The sequence below is a fragment of the Triturus cristatus genome, chromosome 5_1, assembly GCF_964204655.1.
Source record: "Triturus cristatus chromosome 5_1, aTriCri1.1, whole genome shotgun sequence".
In the NCBI taxonomy this organism is placed as follows: Eukaryota; Metazoa; Chordata; class Amphibia; order Caudata; family Salamandridae; genus Triturus; species Triturus cristatus.
The window spans coordinates 572737617-572762109 of NC_140587.1; the positions used below are offsets into that span (position 1 = coordinate 572737617).

Here is a 24493-nt window from a genome sequence, read left to right on the forward strand (position 1 = left end):
TGGTATGCACTGTTGTTCGTCCTGAACTGGTCTTCAGAACTGTAATTTGTTTCTGTACAAATTTCCGTATTATGAAGCTTGTTCTGATTTTTTTCATTTTGTTCCGAATCACCTTTGTATGCAAACAAAACAAATGTCAATAAAAATGATTTACAAAACAATATGGGTCTATTGGCTAGAGAAGAGTACCTTGGAGTAGGAGTTTGGGGTGGTGAGCTTGTGTCCCTAGCCATTTCTTGGAAAGGAGAGGCCTGAGTGCTTCAAAAGCTAGATTCTCCACAAATGTGAGCCTGTGATTTTTTAGGCATGCATGGAAGCATATTTAGAGGCTATACTGGAGGCTCCTAGAAGAGGATTTTGCCGGGGTCCTTTGTTGGGGGTCAGGGACCTGTGGTAGCTGCAGAAGGAAAGGGGCTTTGATTGTGTCTGACCTTGGTGTTGAGGGGACTTTTGACGCAACCCTAGGAGCTAGTTTCGGTGGGGCGGTCGGCACAAACTTTGGCTCTGAAGGAGGATACTTGACGCCTCAGGGTTGAGGTTAAGTTATAGGGTGGCAGAGCTCAGCACCCTTGGAGGAGCCTGGATGCAGAAAACTGCTCTCATTGTTGACTGGAACACAGTGGAAAGGATGGACACAAAGGTCCCTGCTTCTTGTGGATTTGCTTAAGGCTTGAACCCTGACTCTCTCGTAAGCAGTGCTCTGCCTCAGCACACTTCTGGGATTGAAAATGTGTCTGGCCCTTGAGCGCTGGTGTTGGACCTACAGCCCTAGACATTGGCCTGGTTTGTGGGTCAGAAAGCTTCAGGACCAGAGGCTTGATAGGTGGTAGTTTGGTAGTATTTTTATAGCAACACATTTTATCTCCAGAGATGCCTTTTTATCAGAGAGCAGCAGAAAATATGAAGATGATATGCTCAGCCACATCAGCTGGTGATCATGATAGGAGAATATTGTGCCTATGGTTCTGATGTTATTTTTAACTATATTGCTAAGTGAGTGTCTTGTAGAATGCACACTCTCTGAACAGCCCCACTGCCTACCCAGTCTTTTCCTCTATTTTTTCTCTGCAGCACTAAATCAACAGCAGGGCAGAACAACACACTACAGTAAGTGCCATGCTAATAACATTTTCTGTAACCTTTGGTTTGGAGACTTATATCCTCAGCTAGTAGTGCCTTATAACAGTAACAGTTGTCACTTATTAAGTGCTACTGTTATAGGCGGCTGTATAACACAGAGGTATTTAACTTGTGTCCCTGTATGTCAAACTTGGTTTTCATACAAGTGGGTGAAATTGTAAAAAAAGCATTGGCAGAGGTTTTGCCTATGCAAAAATCTATTGGTTTTATCAATGTTTTTTATATGTCACACAGCAGTGCAGCTTCTGTGGACCATGGCTCAAAGTAAAAAAAAAGTGCTATGACGCAGTCAATGCTGGCCGTATTATAATGCTTTTTTTTTCTTTCAGCAATGTTGCACAGAAGCTCAACTGCAGTGCAACGTGTGAAAAAACATTGACAAAGCCAATAGAGTTTCCATAGGCGAAACCTATTGGCTTTGCCTGTGCTTGTTGTTTGCTGTGCTTGTAAAGAGGTCAGTCTCTCCAGGGTTTCATGCAGAGAAGTGATGTGTTCTTGACAGCGGGGAAGAAATTGATCTATAATAAAGCAAAAGTTAAACAAGTATTGTTCCAGATAAAACAACATATTGACTATCCTAAAATGGTAGTACCTTTTTTTTTTTTATTAAAAGATGCTTGAGCACGTTAATAGGACAAAAATCAATCTAAAGTTCAGTGCAAGTTACTCGTGCTATGTATCAAGGATTTTAAATAGAGCTGTGTGGGGCCTGTGTGCTATTACTGATGGCAGTGATGCACCGGGGAAGTAAGGAACTAGACAGCCCCCTTTGTCATATTGCTTAAACAACAGCTTTACAAGAGAGTGCAGACAAATGCACTATCAGTGCATGTGCAATAGTATATTGGAAAATGTAGCTGCTGTCGAGTGAAAGGAAACTGACCACCAGAAGCAATAATTGGTCCAAGCTCCACAGCGTCGAAGAAGAATCAAATAATCCAAAGAGTAGGAGGCAGCCAGGAGGTGCCACTGACAAATAGGAAGCAAGGAAACAAGACACACGTGGGAGGTAGTCAATGGAAACTAAATAGGTGCTGACCAATAGGAAGCAAGGAAATGAGACACATGTGGGAGCCCTCTGAATAGTTTAATTCTTATAAAACCAAGACTGGGGCATCATTTGGCTCATATGTTTTATTATAGGACATGGAGAAGAGGATTTCGTGGTTACTGTGAAAAACACAATCTTTGTTGGCATAGTAATTATAGTAAGGGGTGAGACAGTACTTGAAGGTTTCTAACCTACGAATGCAACACATTTTATTTAAATATTTGTACTAACGTATGGTGCATTAATGCAGCTACTGGTGGACTATATAGCACATTCTTACCAACAATCTACCAAATATCAGTCACCCAAAGATGCTCTGTGAGGTAAGCAGCAGTTCACACAGGATGGTAGAGACTGATTCCTGTGGCTACCTTGTTGCTTTGTTTCAATAACAGAGACATGAATTCTGATATTAGAATGAAGGTTCCAGCAACTCCTCTCTGGACTCAGTGATCCTGTAACTCGTTCACCAGCAGGCAGCCGGGGTCGGTAGTAGGAGTACCTGCAGGGCGGTGATGTGGGGAGGGGGAGGGGCAGGGTGGGGGGTAGTAAACTATGGATTACGGAGGTTTACAGGTAAGTAAACATATAAATGAATACAACGAATTTCGTTGTGTGCACTGCATCCCCAAATGCGATGCAGTGCACGCAACGAAGTAAACTCGGGGGTAGTAAACTCCATAGTTTACTACCCCCCACCCTGCCCCTCCCCCTCCCCACGTCACCGCCCTGCAGGTACTCCTACAACCGACCGCGGCTGCCAGCAGGTGCATTAAATGACGCAACAAAGTGTTGGCTTTTGGAGCTCATGCACAATTTACACTCTCTGTTGTGAGGGCCAGCTGCACAGATAAAGATGCCGGGCGGACCACTACATTATCAAGCTCTAAGTTATGAAGTCATCATGGTGTCCTCCGGGCAACAAAATGTGTTCATGGCCCACCAGCACTGGATTCAAATGTCTTTACAGATGACACATGAGGGCCCAGGAGTTACTGATCTAAATTTCAAACGCCTGCATCATAGTTTTACGACCAGAAAAGGCACAATAGCTATTAAAGAACAGAACAACTATTACATTTAACCAAATGGCACCACAGCACTTGTCATTCATCCTTTGAGGCGGGAGAATTAAGTCTATGCAAAAATGCATCACGAAATTTACTTGTCACATCATAGCAACCACTAAATCATAATACTCTATTAAAATTCCCTAAACTTAAAGTAAAAACGACGCCCTCCTTTACACAAAACAATCAAAACATTCGGGGAGATATAAATCAGCTGACAGGAGCAGCAAAGAAAGGTCAGATAGGGTTTGCTACTATGTTAAAGATACTCCAGGATAACAGTCTATATTTTTAGCTCTCAATGCAGAGCTGATTGTGAAATGTTCTACATCAATCTCTGCTTTTTCCATTGCTGCCTGAGCGTTAAGGTTTCAATGGAAATGCATGAATTGAATGCTCAATCTCACCATACAGCTAAACGTGTGTTAAATACAGCTCAGTATCCAAGGAAAAACTTTACATTTCCTCAGCTGGAAATCATTTCTCTCAAGATCAGAAAAATGCTTCACTTATGGCCAAGAGTAAAGCTCCTTTCAAGCAGAGTAGGTGAAGAGAGAAAACGGAAGTACATTTCAAATATACTTGAAAGTATATGATGGAATTTCCAAATGATATTCAAAAATATATTTAATGCTTAAAAAATCTATAATGGGGTCAGGCATGAGTAAAAACGTCATATAAGCCAGGGATAAACAGAGCAGCAGCAAAACAAGCACTGGCAAAGCCAATAGGTCTGTCTGCCAACCTTAGTGCCTTGTGATTGACAGTTTTGTCTTGGTTTTTTCAAAGTATTATTTAGAACGAGCCTTTGATAATATAGAAAAGCTGGCAAACAACAAGCATATCTTTGGTGTCAATACACTCACATTACCGTAGCCTCTGGCACTGAAGGGAACTACTTGGGGGCGGATGTGCTGCTTGTGAAAGCGCAGAATGCGGTCCCTCAGAGTGAAGTTCTGACGGGCTGACCCCCTGCCCCATGCTGTAGTGGGCATGAGAAAAATGTGAATGACACAACAAAATGCTATGGGATGAGGAGGCCCTGCCTACAAGTAAGTATACAATGTATAATTTTAGTGACATCAAAACGTCTTGGCTTACCCTTGACCTAAACAGGAAAAAGCTCTCATAGCAGCTCCACAAAGCTGAAAGTTCTCAGAGGCCAACCTACTGCACTGCTGATTCAGCAGCACACCAAATAGCAAGGGGGCAGGACTGTCCATTGTACTTCCACACTGGTGCTGAAACACCTCCTGATTGTGAATTTACTGCGGTTTGAAATCTTTATATTTGAGATTAAATTGTTCCTTAAAAGAAGCAAAATTAGGTGGAAGCGGTAATGCCAGATCCACCCAGTCTGACATTGTCCTGTCTTTGCTTTATAACAGACGTACAAGTTATTCTCCAGGTTTTACCCTGGTGTTCATCGGATACAAGAAGCAAACCACCAATACCACATGCCTTTGCTTTCAGAATATAGCAACTATCCACTTCTTACTCGGTATGCCATCTGGCAACAACACCCTCCAAACACCTTGATAGAAAAGATGAACAGATTAGCAGTAGGTCGGCAAGCACTGAGTTCTCATACGCTGGCGATCCTTACCTTCAACAAACTGTCTCATGTTTTGAGCCAGGGTCCGGACACTACTGGGAAGGTTCCAAGGGTCTTGTTTGATGTGAAGCCGCAGTCTCTTTGGGCAGCTGAGCTTGGGATCCATTTCTTGCTGGAATTCTAAGCAGAGAGAGACCAGACATTTATTGTTAAACCTCTGATCAAGCCTTTGCAAAGGGAGGGCTGTATGTGTGTGTTTGTGTCTGCGTGTGTGTGTGGTGTGTGTGTGTTTGTGTGTGTGTGTGTATGTGTGTGTATGGAAAACAGTGTTTACAACACTGCCATTGCATCGCGCTACCATTACAACGCGGTCGTTACAACAACCGCGTTGTTAGTACGCGATGCAATTACATCGCAAGTCATTACAACGACTTGCACTAGGGGGCGCTCAGGTATTGGAAATAAATTCCAACACCTTCCCTACTGTTGCGCAAACTGGAGTAGAAATAATAAGTAATACTATTTCTAAGAACAGCGTGCCCCCTAGTGCAAGTCGTTGTAATCACTTGGAATGTAAATGCATTGCGTACTAACTGCGCGGTCATTGTAAAAACTGCATTTTAATCATGCGCGATGTTATAGCATGCGTTGTAACATGCTATATTCCTTCACTGTACCTCATTTTAGTAGATGGTAAAATCCGAAAACGCCTTTAAGTAATTCAGTGTGCTAAAAGAAATATCTCTTAAATGGTTTAATAGCAGAATGTTAAAAGTATATATAATAACAATGTCTTCTATACATACACTTACATACATAGACGTGGGCATGACAAACTCACTTCTCTCATTGTTCACAAATAGAATCAAGGTATGGAAGACGGCATGGATTTGTGCTTGCTGCAGACAATGTTTATTTTGATCTCAGAGAAAACAATAGTTAAAGCCGGACCAGCCCTGTCAGACCAGCCCGTTTTGCACAACTTGATTGCCATATAGGCAGGTAGGACCCTGTTTATCTAAAGCCCTCTGACAGGAGCCACTGCTTGTTATTGGTTTCAGTAAATTTGAAACAGAGCAGGAAATAAGTACAGAAGAGCCATTCTGATCCTTCTGAAAGCCCCAAAGTCAAAAAACAAACTTGGGTAAGATATAAAATCGACAAAGTCACACCAATAGCAGTTGATATTCAGAACCTGAAGTAGGCAATGAGATAGGGAACTTCCACACTTTTTTGTCTAAAAACATCTCTGTACCCTCGCACTGTCATATTAACTACTAGAGCATCATTCCGCCCCACATTGTGACATCAATACGTAAACCAGCTAATGATGTCTTATTTCTTATTCAGAAAATCAATTTGTAAAATTTGCAACTGGCTTGTACATGTCTAAGAAATATGTAAATCAGTACTTGCAGCATGCAACTTCCCTGATTAAAATGAAAATATACTTCCAGGATAAGAGACAAGTCCAACAATTCTACTAATATTGGAACACGTTTGAGATCCTTTGAATTGGAAAAAGAAGATTGAAGACTAGAGTCTGTCAGCCGAAGAACTAATTTAAAACCAGTTAGGCTAGCTAAGCTGAGATTGGGAAGGTACTGGCTGGGTAAAGCTAATATTCAGGTATGAGAAATAAGATATTTGCAGCAATTGGAGAGGAACCTACAAATCAGCAGAAACATATTTGCAGGTTATTCTTTGCAGGTCACATCTCTCTAAGGCACTGAGGCTGTCTTCATAGTGGTGGGCAGAGGAATACTTGATGCATTTGTTACACTGGGAATAGTTCACTGAATAAATGTAACCCTGGGTCAGAAATATGGTCTCAACCTAACTGAGCAGTCGACTGACTTCAGGAAGGAAACTGGCCTTGTAGAAGATATGATTATGGTGAGTTATACATTTATATTGAAAAGTAGTATCACAAAGAAGTCACTAAGCAGTGATCAGCTTATGTGCGTGATAGGTATATGTTTTAACAAATCATAGGTGGGTGTTGTAAGTGTTTTACAATTCATCTCTGATCTGCACAGAAGCCCTAGACCCGAGCTTCTGAACCCTTGCATGCCCAATTATATGCAGTATGGATCATAACTTTCTAGACTGAGCACCTGAACTGTAATGTAATTTCATGTCCAGTTCACCAACCAAATAAATATGTCAAGTTAAACTTTAGCCTTCGGTTAGACAGCAGTGTTAGGAAACCGGCTTCTGAGCTGATGGAGCAGTTGAATTCTTGGGACATTTTTCAAAATGGTGCTTAGACAGACCAGCACGGCGAGACCTACTTTGAACCTAATGTTCACCTGCAACATTGTGCAGCTGTAATAATTTGCAGGCATTTCTTTATGCACCCTTCCCATTAACAATCTCAGGTATCAATTGAACCCTTATTTCGATGATGGAAACAATGTCTAAATGAAGCCAGCGATGTACAACGTCCCATCGACTCTGAATCCAAGTCCTTGTTCATCACCCTCTGTCATAAAATATCAATCACTTTTGACAGGTTGGCAGACCACTGGTTTAGAAAATAAAAAGCTAAGATCTAAGACACTACTAACAAGTCGTACAACTGTAAATAGGATAAAATGAAAGGCACATGGTATTACCTGGAATGTAAAGGTCATATGTAAAATACAAAGGAGGGGATTCCACAAACAATCACAAAACGCTTTAACCAGGTCCCAAAACACAAACAAAGCTTTAACATAGTTCAAAAATTGTCCAACTCATTGTTGTTTAAACATTCCTCTTGCGTCACACAGCAATATGAATATCTGCTGGACATCTTCAAAGCTACGTTTGCTAAGATCCATTAATCCATCACTACCAGCAAAGAGCATTCACTTTACCAATCACCTATTATCCCACCTTTTCTTCACTTCATTCTTTTCCGCATTCAATCCCATGTCAGAAGGGAAGTGAAGGAACTGGCCAAGAAAACAAAAGATGCCAACTTCCATAGGCCTCGGGTACGGCTGCATTCATGAAACATGCGTCCGCTTCCCTCACAGCATAAGCCTCAAGTAGATTTAATCTTTCACTTCTAACAGGCACCGTCGCTGACTCCCTGAAACACTTAAGCACCACCTCTCTCTTTAAGGAACTTACAGGAGGCCCTCACCAACTATGAAACTACCATTCAATTTCAAACCACCCTTATCCAGGAAAAATCCTGGAAACAGAAGTCACCAGTCACCTGGAAGGGCATGTGGAGCAGGACCTTATATTGAGGGAAAAAAGTCGGAACAAGGTGGGCTCAGCCATGAATGCTCCGACAACGCAAGTGCTACCACGCTTGCCTTAACCAAGCATATGCATGGTTAAGGCAATGCGCGGTCTAGCTGCTGCTGTGTGGAAGCAGGAAGGATCGGGAGAACCAGAGGAATAAGTGAGGTAAGTGGGGCAGGGGCTTGGGTCGGGGTTTGGGGGGGTAGTTTGCATGGGTTGAGGGGGTAGTTTTCGGGGCTGGGGGGGCTTTCGGGGTAGATGTCAGGCCTGGGGGGGTGGGGTAGTTGTCAGGGCTGGGCGGTCGGGGTAGTTTAAGGGCTGGCAGGGGGGTCAAAGTAGTTTTCAGGGCTGGGGGGTCGGAGTAGTTTTTAGGGCTGGGGTAGTTTTCAGAGCTGTCGGGGTAGTTTACAGGGCTGGGGGGATCGGGTTATTTTCAGGCTTTGGGTGGGGTCTGGGAAGTTTGTAGGGCTGAGGGGAGGCTGGGATTGTTTCTGGGGCTTAGGGGAGGGCTGGGTATTTTTTAAGGCCTGGGGGGTGGGGGGGGGGCAGTGAAGTTTTTAGGGCCTAAGGGGAGGGTTGTTTTTTATGGGGGAGGGTGCTAGTTTTACGTGTCAGGGCTGGGCCTCGAGGGACCGTTTTAGGGCTCAGGGCAGGAGTTAGGGATCAGGGTCATTTGTAGGGCTTGGGTGAGGGCGGGGTAGATTTTAGGAGGGGGCAGGGATGTTTTTAGGGCTCAGAGGGGAGGGGGTTGGTTTTCAGGAGGAAGTTGGTAGTTTTAGGACTCAGGGAGGGGGCAGGGGTCGGGAGGACTAAAACGTACCTGTCTAGTCTTAACCAGGGATATGTCTTTGCCATACATGCCTTAACCATGCATATTTCGTTGTAAAGGCATACATGGTAAAGGCATATGCGTGATTGAGACTTATGTGGTTGAGACCGTGTGGATCTGTCATGTGCGGTAAACGCATGCATGGATCCATCACACAACCTATATTGAGCAATTACTGTCTGACTTCAGCCCCTTTCCGTCACAGAACAGGCAATAGCTAAAATGGAAGAAGGCCTCTTTGATTTCCTTTACAAACACCAGCAGCTCTACTCATCCTTAACCTTTCTGCTGCTAACAACATAGTACACCACAGCATCCTGCTGAACATGACCAAGGAATGTCCAGGAGTTTCAAAGGTAGTCTGGGAATGGATTTGATTGGTTCTTCACAATAAAAGAAATCAGATATGAATAGGATCTTCTGTTTCTTGATTCTGCAAAGTGCATTGCATGCCTTTAGGGTTCACCCTTGGCCTACTACTTTTAAACATCTATATGTTTCATTAAAATTACAGATGATAGAATTTATTTTCATCGAGATGGATGAAATGTAGAAGCCTTACCATGGGATGGGCATGTTCAAAGGCACCTCCTTTTAACAGGCATGTTAAACATCCCTCCTTCTACCTGGTCTGGCATCTTGGGATCATTGGTTACTTGAAACTCACCTTCAAGTCTCAAATCTATGCAGAGGGCATGGGAACACACTTCCAACTCTCTGTTCCTTCAGAAAATCTTCATGCTTCTGGAGATCAACCACGAAAAAGTGAATGTGCATACCACTGTCATGTCTCAAATGGAGTACTATAGCAATGTGAGAATGGAGAGAGGACACTCACAAAAACACACAAGAGTTCCAGAATGTCAACCCAGACACAATTTTTATCCATACAAAGTGACTCCAGGGAACAATTCTCTGTTGAGGTCCCCAAAATATGACTACACAAAGTGAAAGCACAGAATCCCATCTTGTGATACCTTCTCTTTGACAGAAGGAGTTTTAGAATTCAGCAATACCCAGGTAATGAATAAAGTATCAGCACAAGATAAAATATTATGGAAGTAAAAAAGAACATTGCATTGGCTAGTATCATGCTACAAATCATGAGTGAACTTTCAGGGGTTTGCTCCTTAAAAAAAGCTAATTTTATTCTGGATCCCCAGAGAATGTGCAGCAGGATAAATCAATCATTAGACAGGACTTCTATAAATAGCTGCATCTCTTTGCCCATAACCCGGCACACTCCTTAGAGATGTGGATTACCTTTGGATGCCTAGGTTTTGAACAACCAACAAGATTTACTGGGGTTTAAAATATTTGAACTGTTAAATTCCCACTTCATGCATTATTTAAACATGTAAAATAAAATACTTATTGAGATTTTACTTTAGTCTTTCTTCATGGTATGGCTCATATTGCTAGCAGATCTTGAAATCTCATACAATCTGATTTCATAATTCAGAAAGGTCAGGGGTCATTGGCCTGATTAACAAAACCTTTTAGTATTTGCGTCTTTGTTCAGTCTTCAATGTAGCATTAAAGTCCTCAGAACTGATTCACAAAGCATTGGTAATAATGGAAAATTGATTCACAAAAATGTTTCTATGAGTGAGCAGCTCTTTCTCATACAAAGTAAATTATGCCTGAATCTGAAGACACAACTAGTCACTAGCAATGTTTCCACTAAAATCCAGACGTAATTCATATTAAATACATGGTCAAAAAACTACTCATAGAAGCAAATTTGGGAACTGGAACCTAGGAAACGTCTTAGGGTGCATGAGGTAGAAATGTGGGGGCTTATTTACAAGCCCCTTGCGCCACTTTCGCATCATTTTTCCCATGTTAAAAATGTTGCAAAAGTGGCGCAAGGGGCTTGTAAATCTGCCTTGTGGTGCTCTGTGAGTCTTTTTACTGGGCGTTGTCTCTTTGCCTTCTACTGCTCCCCCTTCATTTCTTCAATGCAGTGGTGCTCATATGTACATATTCATCCCCATTACTCGTCCATATGCTTCCATACACCGCTATTGTTTGTTTACACCAGTTCAGACAATTTACATTTCAAATAGTCTTCCTGCTATTCTCTAAAGATGAATAAAATATTGGCTCAACTGTGAATATTATTCTGACTAATGTTAGATATACCATTTTAAAAAACATGTCTGAAGATTTCCTCGGAAGTTCAATCTCATGTCAAAATGTGGATTTCTGGGACAGAATATTCACACAAGACTCATTACTTGTATACAAATTAATAAATACTTAGGGATTTTTAATAAAGCCATATATTGCATAATTTCATCAAGGGGGCGTATCTTCACGGGGTGTTTGTGGTGTGACGCTCCCAAAAAAATGAATTCTTGGCCTGGTAGTTGTGTCAGGGGACCTTGAGTCGGGTCTGCTATGACTAGGGCACGTTTACGTTTTTCATGACTACTGACTTGCCTCTTAGGGCCATAAGTACAGAGTTTAGGGACTGCAATTTCCTAAATGTGATTCTTTGTGAACCGCAATTAGGAAATGACAATGCCTAATATTTAAAAATGTACAACTTGCATAAATCAATTGCTAATGTGGTTGTAATAGACCTACCTTATGAATAATAATGAGGTAGGTTGTAATTTGTGACCCACTAGGAATTACAGCCATCACAGAGATGGTGGCCTGCTGAGGTCAGCAGACCATCATGTCTGTGATTGCATTTTAATAAAGCACTTTTCAAATTTAAATGCAGCCTGTTTTCCTTAAAAGAAAAGGGGATGCGTTTCAAATAATTAAATAAAACGTTTATGTTTCATTTTTTAAGAGCAGGCCTGCTTTTTTTTTTTTTAAGTTTATTGAGAAAAAGTTGATTAAACATAAGAGAACTTCATATACGATACAATATAACATAATAAACTTATAATCTTTAGCAACACCAATTTAAGAAAGAGGAAATAACAGAGGAAAACAGGGAGGGGGAGATCAGGAAGGGAAAAAGAAACAAGGAGGGGAAGAGGACAAAATTAGAAATAACACCTGAGTTCAAACTTTATAGGCATGGAAAAGAAGGTTCTTAAAATATATAGAGTAAATGTAATTAACAATAAAGGAGTAATCATGAGCACATATTATGATTGAAATAAAAAACCAACGGTTATCTCAAGGTGGTTTCTGGACATCATCGGAAGTGTTAGTGTGAGATAAGAGGATAATGGTAGCCATAAAAGATCTCTTTTAATGGCAAGAGATACGGGAGTAACATAACTAGTATCCAGTCTATGGTGAAAACAAACAGCATTCCACCATGCTTTGAAAGTGACTTTATCTGCCTGTTTCCAGTTGGAAGTTATCAAGTAGAAAGCTATTGCTAATAATGAATCAACTAATTTGTGGTTAGGAGATGTAGCAGACCATGAGGGTGATAGTGATCCTAGGAAAATGTTATTAAATGAAAAAGGAATCTGAGTATGAAAGATTTTGTTAATTTGAGACCAAATCAATTGCCAGAAGCGAGAAATGGGAGGACAGTTAAAAAGCATATGTTTTGAGTCAGCCAGTAAACAAGGAAAGGACCAGCAAGCAGATGAAGAATCTGGAGAAATAGAAGCTAACTTTGCAGGAGTGAATAAAATATGGAGGTCTTGTGAATCTTTAGCCATGGTTTATCCCAAAGGCCAACTTTCATCCAAATCTTTCTCCCAAGCCAATTCAGCCTTCCCCTTGCTCCTAATAGAAGAGAGATATAAACACCTATATAAAGAAGAAGCTGATGCGGAGGATGAGAGTAAAGGAAAGATAATGGAACATTTAGACGGAGGAGTGGAAAGAGACGTAAAGAATGAAGGTTTTGGGAAAGAGAGGAACACAATAAAGCATATTTAGCTATACAAGAGGATGGTAAAGAAAATGTTGACTATAGATCTAAAAAAGAAATAGGAATGTTATTGATTAGTAATTGGGAGATCCAGAGCAATCCTTTGAGTCTCCACATTTTCCAATAAAAGGTGCGATTATTGATGCGTAGTAAATTATTATGCCAAATGGGCTGTTGATCTAATGAGGACGAAGAAGGATAAAAAGATGGAAGGAGAGGTGCAAGGATTTTACGCGTGTGAGATATGACTGGAGAGCGAAAAAGAGAGATGTTGTTAGTGAAGGCAAGAGATACCTTGAAGTCAAAAGGAGATAGAAAATATTTTTCTATATTCAACCAAATAGGAGGATGAATCTGTTGATCATCAGAGAGCCAGCGAAAAGATTGCTTTAAAGAAAAGCATAATAATATGATTTATAAACAGGAAATTTAAGGCCTCCAGATGATTTATCTACTTTTAGAGCAGACAGAGATATTCGAGAAGGTTTATTCTTCCAAAGAAATTTGATCAAAAGAGAATCAATTTTCTTAAAGTAAAAAACAGGATTGTGAACCGGAATCATGGAGAGGAGGTAAAGAATCAAAGGAGCGAGCATCATCTTGATGGAATCTAATCGTCCCCACCAAGAGAGAAAAAGTGGATGCCAGCAGTCAATAGAATCAGATAAAGTTTTAATCATAAAATCAAAGTTTATTTTTAATGTTCCAGGAATGTTAGAGGAAAATCACAAGCCTAGATATTTAATCTTAGAGGTTTGCCAGGAAAAGCCTGTTGGTATGAAATCTTGTTTAAGACAAAAAACATTTAAAGGCAGGACTTCACATTTGTCGGAATTAAGACGATAACCAGATAATTGAGAGAAAGTGTCGATAAAAAGAAGGGGTGGAGGTAGACGGATTGGAACAATATAAAAGGATATCATCCGCATAAACTGATAATTTGACATGAGAGGAATCAAGTTGAAAGCCAGTGATTTTTTCATCCTATCTAATTTTGGTTAAAAAGAGCTCTAAAACTATTATGAATAAAAGAGGGGAAAGAGGGCAACCTTGACGCACTCCTCTAGAAAGTGAAAAGTAATCCGACATGTTGCCATTCACAAAAATAGAAGCTTTGGGACCTGAGTATGAAATAGAAATAAGAGATATTAGTTTATGAGGAAATCCTATCCATTTTAGTGCCTGAAACATAAAGTCCCAACCTATTCTATCAAAAGCCTTTTCTGCGTTCAATGCTATAGCAGCAATGAGATAATCAAGAGAAGAAGCCTTGCTAAGGATATTAAAAAATACTCTGGAATTATCAGATGATAGACGACCCTTTACAAAACCTGTTTGTTCCGGGCCAATAAGAGTGGGTAAAACAGGATCTATGCGAAGCGCGAGAATTTTTGCAAAGATCTTATAATCCAAATTAACTAAAGAAATTGGCCTATAATTTTTACAGAGATAAGGGTCTTTATTCTCTTTAGGTATTAAACATATCATGGCTTCTTGAAAGGTTCCAGACGAAAAACTGCTAGAGATAAAGGCATTGTAAAGCGATAAGAGGTGCGGGAGTAAGAGATTTGCAAAATGAGTGTAAAATTCAATGGTAAATCCATCAGGAGCTGGAGCTTTCCCTCTTTTCAATATCAAAATAGTGCGAGTAATTTCAGATAAAGTTATATCTGCCTCTAAGGAAGAAAAGTCGATATCATGAGGTGAAGGGGGTTCAATGGACTAAAAATAAGTAGACAGATCTGTCTTATTTGGTTGATGTTCAGGGGTATATAATTTTTTATAAAAAGAGACAAATTCATTCAAAATATAGTTGTCTTTAAAGAAAGATAAACACACGTCATTCTGTATAGATTCTATTTTGGTCCGTTCACGTCTAATTTTCAAGTAATTTGCTAACAATTTCCCCATCCTATTTTGGCCTCCATAGTATCGAACGCTGCTTTTTAAAAGATGAGAGGAAGCGGCTTCCGTGGACATTTTATTAAATGTAAATTTTGCTTCAATGAGATTTTTTTATGCGGATTTGGAATTCGAATGATAATAAGTATATTCAAGTTTTTTAATTTTAGCAAGTAAATGGGAGTATTTCTGCTCAAAAGCTTTTTTCTTTTGCGAAACAAAATTAATAATAAAGCCTCTGGCGGCAGCTTTAAAAGAGTCCCACATCATTAGCTGAGATGAATCCAGGGTAGAGTTAAAAGAAAAGAATTCAGAAGCAAAAGAGGTGAATTGACTTGTGAAATTAGGATCCGATAATAACACGCTATTAAAACGCCACCTTCCTGCATGAGGGGTAAAAGGGAGTAAGTCAAAATCAACTAGAACTGGAGCATGGTCTGATATTAAAATAGAGCCAATTTCAGAGTGGGAAACTTGTTGAGTTAAGGATTTACTAAACAAAAGATAGTCTGTACGAGATTGTGAGTGATGTGGAGGAGAGTGGAAGCTGTATTCGCGAATATCAGGGTTGCAAAGCCTCCATATATCAACTAAGGATTTACGATATATGGAGGAAGTAAACTGTGAGTGCATCTTTGTGTTGGAGAATTTAACAGAAGAGTTTCTGTCTAATATGGGATCGAAAACTTGATTACAATCCCCACCAAAAATAATATATTCCTCATCAAACAAAAGAAGTTTATCAGAGACATGTATCCAAAAGGTATTATCCACATTGACAGGTGCATATACATTAAACAGAATTAGAGGTATTTGATTTATAAGAAGTTTAGCAATTACCCAACGACCTTCTAAATCAGTCTCTTGATGTACAACTGTAATCTGGTATTTCTTATGACATAAAATGGAAACTCCATTTTTTTTACCTAAAGCAGGGGAAGAAAAGACATTGCCTACCCAGCCACGTTTCAATTTAGAAGCCTCGCTGTCAGATAAATGTGTTTCTTGAATTAGTGCAATATCAGCATTTAATCTGGCTAAATGCGTTATTACCCGTTGTCTTTTAATGGGATTATTTACTCCTTTAACATTCCAAGTTACAACTCTAAAGATAAACCATCAAATAGAACATGAACAGTTGAGCATGCCTGCTTTTAAAAAGTATTTATTTCAATATTCACAAGGGGACAGGGGTACTGTGAGGAGCACCTCCCATTTGTGAATGATTACCATAGTAAAAACCGAATGTTTTGCAGCCGTAATTCGGTCATAAAACTTTCATACATACCACTGCAATTGAGTATTAGGAAGGGATGACCTAAACATGCCCCTTCCAAATACCGAATTGCTAAACACAAGTTGTGATTCATTCACATGTGACCGAATCGCAATTAGCATTTTGTAAAAATAAAAAAGCATTTTTGTGGTCAGTAACAGGCCAATTCTGCAAATCCGGCCATTTCCGACCGCAAAAATGCTTTTCTACATATGCACCTTAGTTCCCTAATGGCACTGTCATTGGGGGTGAGCCATCAATGTTTCTAATGTCATGTTTAAAAATCACTTTTAATTAATGTCTGTCCTTGTAGTGATATATTCTGATATGCTAAGGTGAAACACTTTTGCGTGTTAAAGAAGTTTGCTTTTTTGTAATTTGAAGAGATTGTATCATATTTTTACATTATGTGTGATGCACGATATACATGGCAAATGTTTTAATGGCCCATGCACAGTCAAGGCAAATTAGGCACTAGCATGCTCATCACTATTTACATCTTGAGATTAGTTCATGGGGCCGTCAGTCACTTGATAAAATGATTTGTAAAAGGTGAGGAATGGAAATGTGCCTACATGCAAAGATTTAACAACTTTACCATTAAGGCATCTCATACAAGAGATGAAGAAAAGTGTCTGCAGTGAAAATACATTTAAAATAAGAGATCCTAAGGTAGGGACTTCATGCCGTTGTGCAGTAAGTGTCCATAGTCATGGGTTCCTAGGGGGAACTATGAGGCCCAGGTGGGATGGGCAGACCGAAGCGAGCAGGAAGGGGCCTCTGACATCAGCTGAAGGTGAGGACCCAAAAGCCGTACAGGCGGAATCCAAAGAGGAGGAATGCGGAATGACGCGAGCGGAGAAGGCGGAAGCGAGTGGCAAGAAATACGAGGACGAAGACGAGCAAAGTTCAAAGGCGTGGAACCAGAGGAGCATCTTTTATACAACGATCAAACCCGGTGGGCTGCAGAAGGGAGAAGACGACCCGGGTCCCTATGCCACGGCCCTGGACACAGGTCATGGCTTAAGGCGAGTGCCACTCAGTGGACCATTTTGGTGGGGGTGGTGGGGAGACACTGGGAGCTACAGCACGCGGGGGTAGTTCCTTCCGAACACGCAATAACCCCTCACGGTTCACCTCCCTGAAAGAACTAGACAAAACCGAGAGCCCGGTTTTAACCCCAATCCTTTTTTCTTTTCCTTCCCGCACCTTTGTCCAAGAGAGAGAGCAAGAGACCCTAAAGCCCGGAACACAAAAACAAGACCCAGAGGAGCTGAGGAAGACTCCTGAGAAGGAAAAAGGGAGACATCATCTCCAACCATTTTTGTTTGTTTTTGTTTTTGTTTGTTTGCCTGACTCAGAGAACTGAACGCTGAGACTGTTGTGTGGTCTACTCTTTCCCCACAGAGAAGACCTGAATTCAGAACACAATAAGAACGTGTATTGCAACTAGGCATCCTGTGGTCCCACATACCCCTCTGACCACCCCACCCCCTACAAAGTGGTGTCAGAAGTGGGATTCACAACCCAAAGTGTTGAACTATGACACAGCTTATGCCCGTAAAAAGGATAATCTTTCAGTTTGCGGAAGGACAAAGGCACCGGCAGCTGGTGCTGGAACAACAGGTCCAAACCGCATAAAGGGATAGGGAAGCCCTGCAGGGCGCTTTGAAGGAACAGGTCAACCTGCTTGCAACCAATCAACAGGTTCAGTACACTGTGATCCTACGGCTCACAGATGCCATTGTGAGCACCAAGGTGCATCCTAATGTCACAGGGTCAGTGTTGCAAAACTTCCAAGAGGGAGAAGCCCCCGACTATTTTTTCATAACTTTTGAAAGGGTGGCAACCACCGCTGCCTGGCCCCAAGAATGGTGGAGCCAATACATCGCCCTTCTCCTGTCAGGAGAGCTCCAGACAGCCTACCAGGCTGCCAACCCCACCGGTACTACTGCCTATGAGGAGGTCAAGAGAGCTATTCTCGAGCGCCTGGGTTGCGACCAGGAGTTCTACAGAACAAAGTTCCGAAAAGAGAAAGGGACTGCAGGAAACAACCCACGCACTCTCTACTATCGGATCAAGGATCTGGGCAACCGATTGTTGACACCCCATACTTCCACCACAGAAGAACTAACAGAGAAAGTGTATGAGCAGTTCTTGGATGCATTGCCCTCTAATACCCGTTCGTGGGTGAAACAGCATCCCAACCTAACTTCCACAATGGCGGTGGAACTGGCCTGCGCTTTTCATATGTCCCCTGAGTTTAAGGCTGGTATACCACGGGAAGCACACCTCGACCAGACCCTAAACCCCAAACAGCTCCCCGTATGCCTCCTAAACACATCTTCCCTTTTCCCGGTCCAAGCAAACAAGGGCCACAATGTTATCACTGTGTGGAATGGCCAGACAGTGTCCCCATCAGGCCCCAGCGGCCGAACCCATGGAAGAGGGGTACTCCAGAGGGCGGATTTATGTAACAGGGAAGGGCCCCCACCAGTACAGGAAGGAAGTCCTCTTAAATGGGAAGAAACAACAAGCTCTATTGGACACTGGGTGTCATGCACGGTGATAGACCAGGCCTTAGTATCCCGACCACAGATAAACGAGACTGAACACGTAAGCATTACATGCGTACACGGGTACACTAAAACGTATCCGGTAGCGGAGGTCCTGTTGGATGTAGCAAATGACCCCCACCTACGGAAGGTGGATGTCATACCCTCTCTGCCTGAGGCTGTTATCATTGGTACCGACCACCCCAGATTTGAGCAGTATCTCGAAGAAAAAAGACAAAAGAGAATGCTACAGCTTGGTTACACGAAGCACCTTTTAGCAAAAGCGACATAGAAAGCACAAAAAGAAGGGACAAAAAGAGTAGACAAGAAAGACGAAGGGAGAAGAGGGACTTTACTCGTTCACTACCATCAAGCCCTGCTTTTCCTCTCTCTTGCAGACACGGATAGGAAGACCACAGTTAGCTTCCGCACAGCCCAGCTGGAGGACAACACCCTTACACATGCTTGGGAACAGGTCCAAGAAAAAGAGCCAGACCAGGTATGACCCTATTTTTGTATCCAAAGGGGTTTGTTATACAGGGCTGTGAGAGGGGCCACACACACTACCACTCAGTTAATCGTTCCCCTTCCCTTTCACGAGCACGTTCTGCAAATAGCACATGATCAAACAGGGGGCGGACACTACGGCAAAGAGAATACCTTGAAATACCTGCTGGGTAGGTTTTAGTGGCCGGGGGTTTACAGAGACGTAGCGAAACACTGCGCAGCGTGTGTACGATGTCAATACACAAACCCAGGAGGAGTAAAAAAAAGCCCCCCTATACCCCTTGCCCATCATCGACGTCCTGTTTAAGCGGGCAGGGTTGGATCTGGTTGGTCCGTTGCCTCCCTCAGCCAGAGGACACAAGTATATACTAGTCATAGTGGATTATGCTAGCAGCTACCCGGAGGCTTTCCCTTTATCCAGCATGACCACTCCTACTATAGCTCAGGCCATGGTTTCTTTTTTTTCAAGAGTAGGATTCCCATCCGAGATCCTAACGGACCAAGGGATCCCTTTCATGTCTCGTCTAATGGCATAAGTCTGTACGATCCTGGGCATAGACCAGATCTGAACAGCGGTATACCACCTCCAAACAGATGGCCTTGTGGAGCGCTATAATAAGGCCATCAAAAGAATGCTTCGCAAGGTCATCTCAGAGACAGGGAAGGACTGGGACCAAAAACTATCCCTAGTCCTCTTTGTCATCAGGACACACGAGCAGAGGTCCACGGGCTACTCCCCTTTCAAACTATTGTTTGGAAGAAAACCCAGAACGCTGCTGGACATGGAGGTAGAGCAATGGGAGGGGGAGGACGAGGAAGGAAAGCCCTTGGCACGATACGCCGCTGATCTTAAATTCCGCAATAACCCGGCTATGGAGGTTAGTGCACGACAATATGGAGAAAGCGCAGGGGACACAAAAGACATATTATGATCGAAACAGCCAGCTGAGGGAATTCAGTCCCGGTGACAAGGTGCTTCTCTTGCTCCCATCCACTGAGAACAAGCTATTGATGCAATGGCAGGGCCCCTATGTTATAGACAAGAAAGTAACCCCCGTCACATACAGCGTCCTGCTACCCCTGCGGGCCGGGGAAAGCAAATCTCGCACGTGAACCTCCTAAAAAAGTGGGAGGAACCCACTTTGCCTAAAGCAAAAGGAACGCCTGTACTCCTCGTGAGTACCGAAAAACACCTAGACATTTCCCTAGCAAATACTCAGAAACCCAAGACCGAGGCCGTTCCAACTGGGGACATCGTGTCCTCTGCACAAAAAGGGCAGCTGTTTGCTCTGCTGGATGACTTCCCAGGCCTCTTTACTTCCACCCCCGGGTTGACCACCATGGTACGACACGATATTATACCATCAAATCATACCATCGTAAAACAAAAACCTTATCGAACCCCATGGGCAAGAAGAGAAGCAGTGGAGAAAAAAGGGACTGCCACGTTGCAGGCCCATATAATAGAACCCTCCCAAAGCAATTGGTGTTCCCCTATTGTGATCGTGCCAAAGCCCGATGGTAGCCTGTGCTAGTGCATTGACTTCGGGCGAGTGAACAAGATCACCAAGTTTGATACCTATCCCATGCCCAGAATCGACGAACTGATTGAACGGCTAGGAAAAGCTAGGCACATTTCAACCCTTGATCTTACCAAGGGATATTGGCAAATACCCTTAACCCCACAAGCCAGAGAGAAAACGGCATTCTCAACCCCCTCTGGTCTATATCAGTTTAAAGTGCTCCCCTTTGGCTTACAGGGGGCACCCGCCATGTTTCAACGGTTGATGGACAGGATTCTGAGGCCCCATATGGAATACGCCGCTGTATACCTCGACGACATTACCGTCTTTAGCCCAACTTGGGAGGACCATTTGAAACATCTGGTGGCTGTATTTTCAGCCATCAGAGCAACCGGCCTCGCTATAAATTCAAATAAATCCCTGTTAGTCACTAACTCCACCCAGTACTTAGGGTATACAATACAGGAAGGCCTTATAAAACCACAAGTAAGCAAAGTGGAAGCCATCAGGGCTATCCCTGCCCCCACTACCAAAAGAGACATACACTCCCTCCTAGGTTTCATAGGGTATTACCGTAGGTTCATCCCAAACTTTTCCTCCCTGGCCAGCCCCCTGTCCGATCTACTGATAAAGAAGTACCCCTCCTGTATTCCCGCCTGGGACCCCGAACATGAGAATAGCTTTCAGGCCTTGAAAAATAACCATCTGTACAGCCCGTGTTACACTGTCCTGATTTCCATAAAACATTCATCCTACAAACCGATGCTTCTGACCTCGGGCTGGGTGCCGTGCTATATCAGCCTGACTCTAACAGTGACCTCAAGCCTCTTCTCTACATCAGCAGAAAGTTGTTCTCCTGAGAGAATCATTACTCCACGATAGAGAAAGAGTGCTTAGCTATAAAATGGACAATAGAAGCCCTGCAGTATTACCTGTTGGGACAACTGTTTATTGTACTCACTGATCACGCCCCTCTCACCTGGCTTGTAAAGAACAGGGACACCAACCCCCGCATCCTTCGGTGGTTCTTAGCGTTGCAACCTTTTTCTTTCCAGACGATGCACATTCCAGGAGCCAGGCAAGTGAGTGCTGACTACCTGTCCCGACACCCGTTCACAGAATGGCCCTAATGTCCATTCCTAAGCAGGGAGGTCTGTGAGAAGGACTGTATCGATGCGGACCGGAAGTGGCCTATGGGCGAGCCAAATCCTCCTACTTAGCTGAAAACGAACAGCGGTCTAGTCTCGACCCAATCGAGCGGGGAAGGGCCTCTGACGTCAACGGAAGGTGAGGACCCAAAAGGCATACAGGCGCAATCTGAAGAGGAGGAGAGCGGAAGGACGCAAGCGGAGAAGGCGAAAGCGAGTGGCAAGAAGGACGAGGAAGAAGACGAGCAAACCGGAAAGGTGTGGAACCAAAGGAGCATATTTTATACAACGATCAAACCCGGCAGACTGCAAAAGGGAGAAGACGCCCCGGGTCCCTCCGCCACGGCCCTGGACACGGGTTGTGGCTTAAGGTGAGTGCCACTCAAAGGATCGTTTTGATGGGGGTTGTGGGGAGACACTGAGAGCTAGAGCACGCGGGGGTAGTTCCTCCTGAACACGCGATAACCCCTCATAGTTACCGTCCCCCACTACATGGTGACTGGTGACTGTAGCACTGAAAGAACAAGGGAAAACCGAGAGCCCGGTTGTAACCTAGATCTGTTTTTCTTTTCCTTCCCTGCACCTTTGCGAAGAGAGAGAGCGAGAGACCCTAAAGCCCGGAACACAACAACAAGACCCCGAGGAGCTGATGAAGACTGCTGAGAAGGAAAAAGGGAGAGACCATCCCCAACCATTTTTGTTTGTTTGCCTGACTCAGAGAACTGAACACTGAGACTGTTGTTGTAGTATGTGCAGAATCCCTGCAACATTGTGTGGTCTACTATTTCCCCACAGGGAAGACCTGAATTCACAACACAATAAAAAGAACGTGTATTGCAACATAGCGTCTTGTGGTCCCTCTTACCTCTCTGACCACCCCGCCGCCTACAAGGTTTTTCCCCTGTCTGATTAATGAGTCACAGAAAAGATGTAGTTGAAATCAAACTGGGATGAAGGTTCTTAGGCTCATCGCAGTATAGTATTTGAAGTATCTGTATTTCTTTCTAATGTTCTAAAATAAAATTATAAAATGGCATTCCGTTGTTTTAATTGATTGCATTCAAGGCCCACCTTTTGCAGCTGAACAAATAGTTCAAAGTAATTGTTAGACACAAATAGGTGACATTAAAAAACTAGCACACAAATTTATCATACCTTTGTAAGCAAATAGGTATATGCCAAAATTATATACATCCACCAAACTGGTGATGCTTGGTAATTCCAGAATAACACAAATTGTTGTAAAAACTCAGTAGGAAAGGGAAAACACCAGTGGTACTTTGATGTGTGTAGGAAGCGGTGTAACTAATTGTTAAAGAAGTGCATAACAATTTGTACAAACCATCGCTGAAACTCAATTAAAGCACAATGTCTAGTTGTGGAGGGCATAGGAGGGTATCCAGATTAGATGAAAAGCACAGGTTCTGTGCTACAGGCATGTGAGTAGATATGCACACAGACAGAAAATTAAAATACCCCACCTTCTCGAACTATATTTCTAAGGATTTAAGTAGGTGAGCCAGACCACTAAAAAGAAAGGGCAAAATGGTGTATTTTACAGCACAATGTTTTCAAGGATTTGACCTAAAAAACAAAATGATTTCCATGCATTTGAAGGGTCACAATTGAAACAGTCCAAAAATTGAAAGTACTGGGCTAACATTTCCCAGAAGTGTTGGCAGAGCTAGTCCAAATAAGAACATTTTAGAAAAATGGGACCACCTGTGCATGTAACTGCAAAAACTTGATATCCGATCGTGCCAGGTAGTGTTGATCCTCTCTGTGGGTATTGATGCTTAGTTGATTCACTGAACCCAAGAACATTTGATAAACTGGTGGTGTAACGAAGCCTTTTTCAGATAATATCACATAACAACTGGTTAAAACATAACAGGTTTTACAAACAAGTTCCAATAATCTGAAACAGAAATTTCTTTTACCATTTTCCAAGCTGTTTATAGAGTCTTTTTGCACTTCTGCCTTCCACCTCCTTTCATTTTCCCATCAAGAGGATGTTTGGTCACATATTGGGAGGTTAAACTGACCTCATATGGCTCAGGCATTGTAGATGTTGCAGGTTACAGATATCTTGTAAATTTAGACAGTAAAAATGCTTTTATGTTTACCCCAACCTAAAAGGCTGTGGCCTCCAAGAGACGTCATTATGATATTGTCTTAAGTTTTTTCAGTATTATGAAATAAACCCACATGAATCATGAGATAATAGCAATAGCATCAAATGCCCTTAAACACAAAGGAAATTACATTAGGAAAACATGTCTATAACTCATCATGAATTATGAATCAAAACAACATGTATTATTACAACGATAATTTTGTCCCCAAATATCATCTGGTCATTTCTTAAAATCTATGCATATTACGTTCACAGATACTATTTTTTCATTTTGAGTACATAATCCAGACGGTCCGAAATAATACCTTACATTTTTGGCACCAAGACTCCAGCTATTCTTGTGTAGTTACTTCCAGAATTTGGTCCACAAATACCGAGAAGTTATTTTTATTAGGCATTCACATGTAACCATGCCTCCTGTGGACAGAATCTGCCTAACAAGCCATTGCATCACCATCACATCCCGGGGACTACCATCTCATGCATGTCATAGAAATTATTTTCAGGGACATCCAGTTTATGCCAAAATGCCCATCAGAAGTAATTGATAACCACTATATACTAGGGATGTCCCTCACTTTCCTTTAAGTAAACCATTATTACAATATCTCAAAGGAGACCACTTTACGTCAAGGCCACCATTAAGCCAACGATGACCACCATGCTTCTTACGATGCCAACAATATTCCAATGAAGGCCACCTA

General features: G+C 42.3%; 1 protein-coding gene across 1 annotated transcript in view; it reads right to left on the reverse strand.

The window, feature by feature from the left end:
* PREX2 (phosphatidylinositol-3,4,5-trisphosphate dependent Rac exchange factor 2) overlaps positions 1-24493 on the reverse strand; it is a 1250200-nt gene that overhangs the window by 381880 nt on the left and 843827 nt on the right. Inside the window, exon 31 of the mRNA XM_085605489.1 lies at positions 4868-4996. Coding sequence (XP_085461615.1) covers positions 4868-4996 — 129 coding nt within the window. The remainder of the gene's footprint in view (positions 1-4867; positions 4997-24493) is intronic.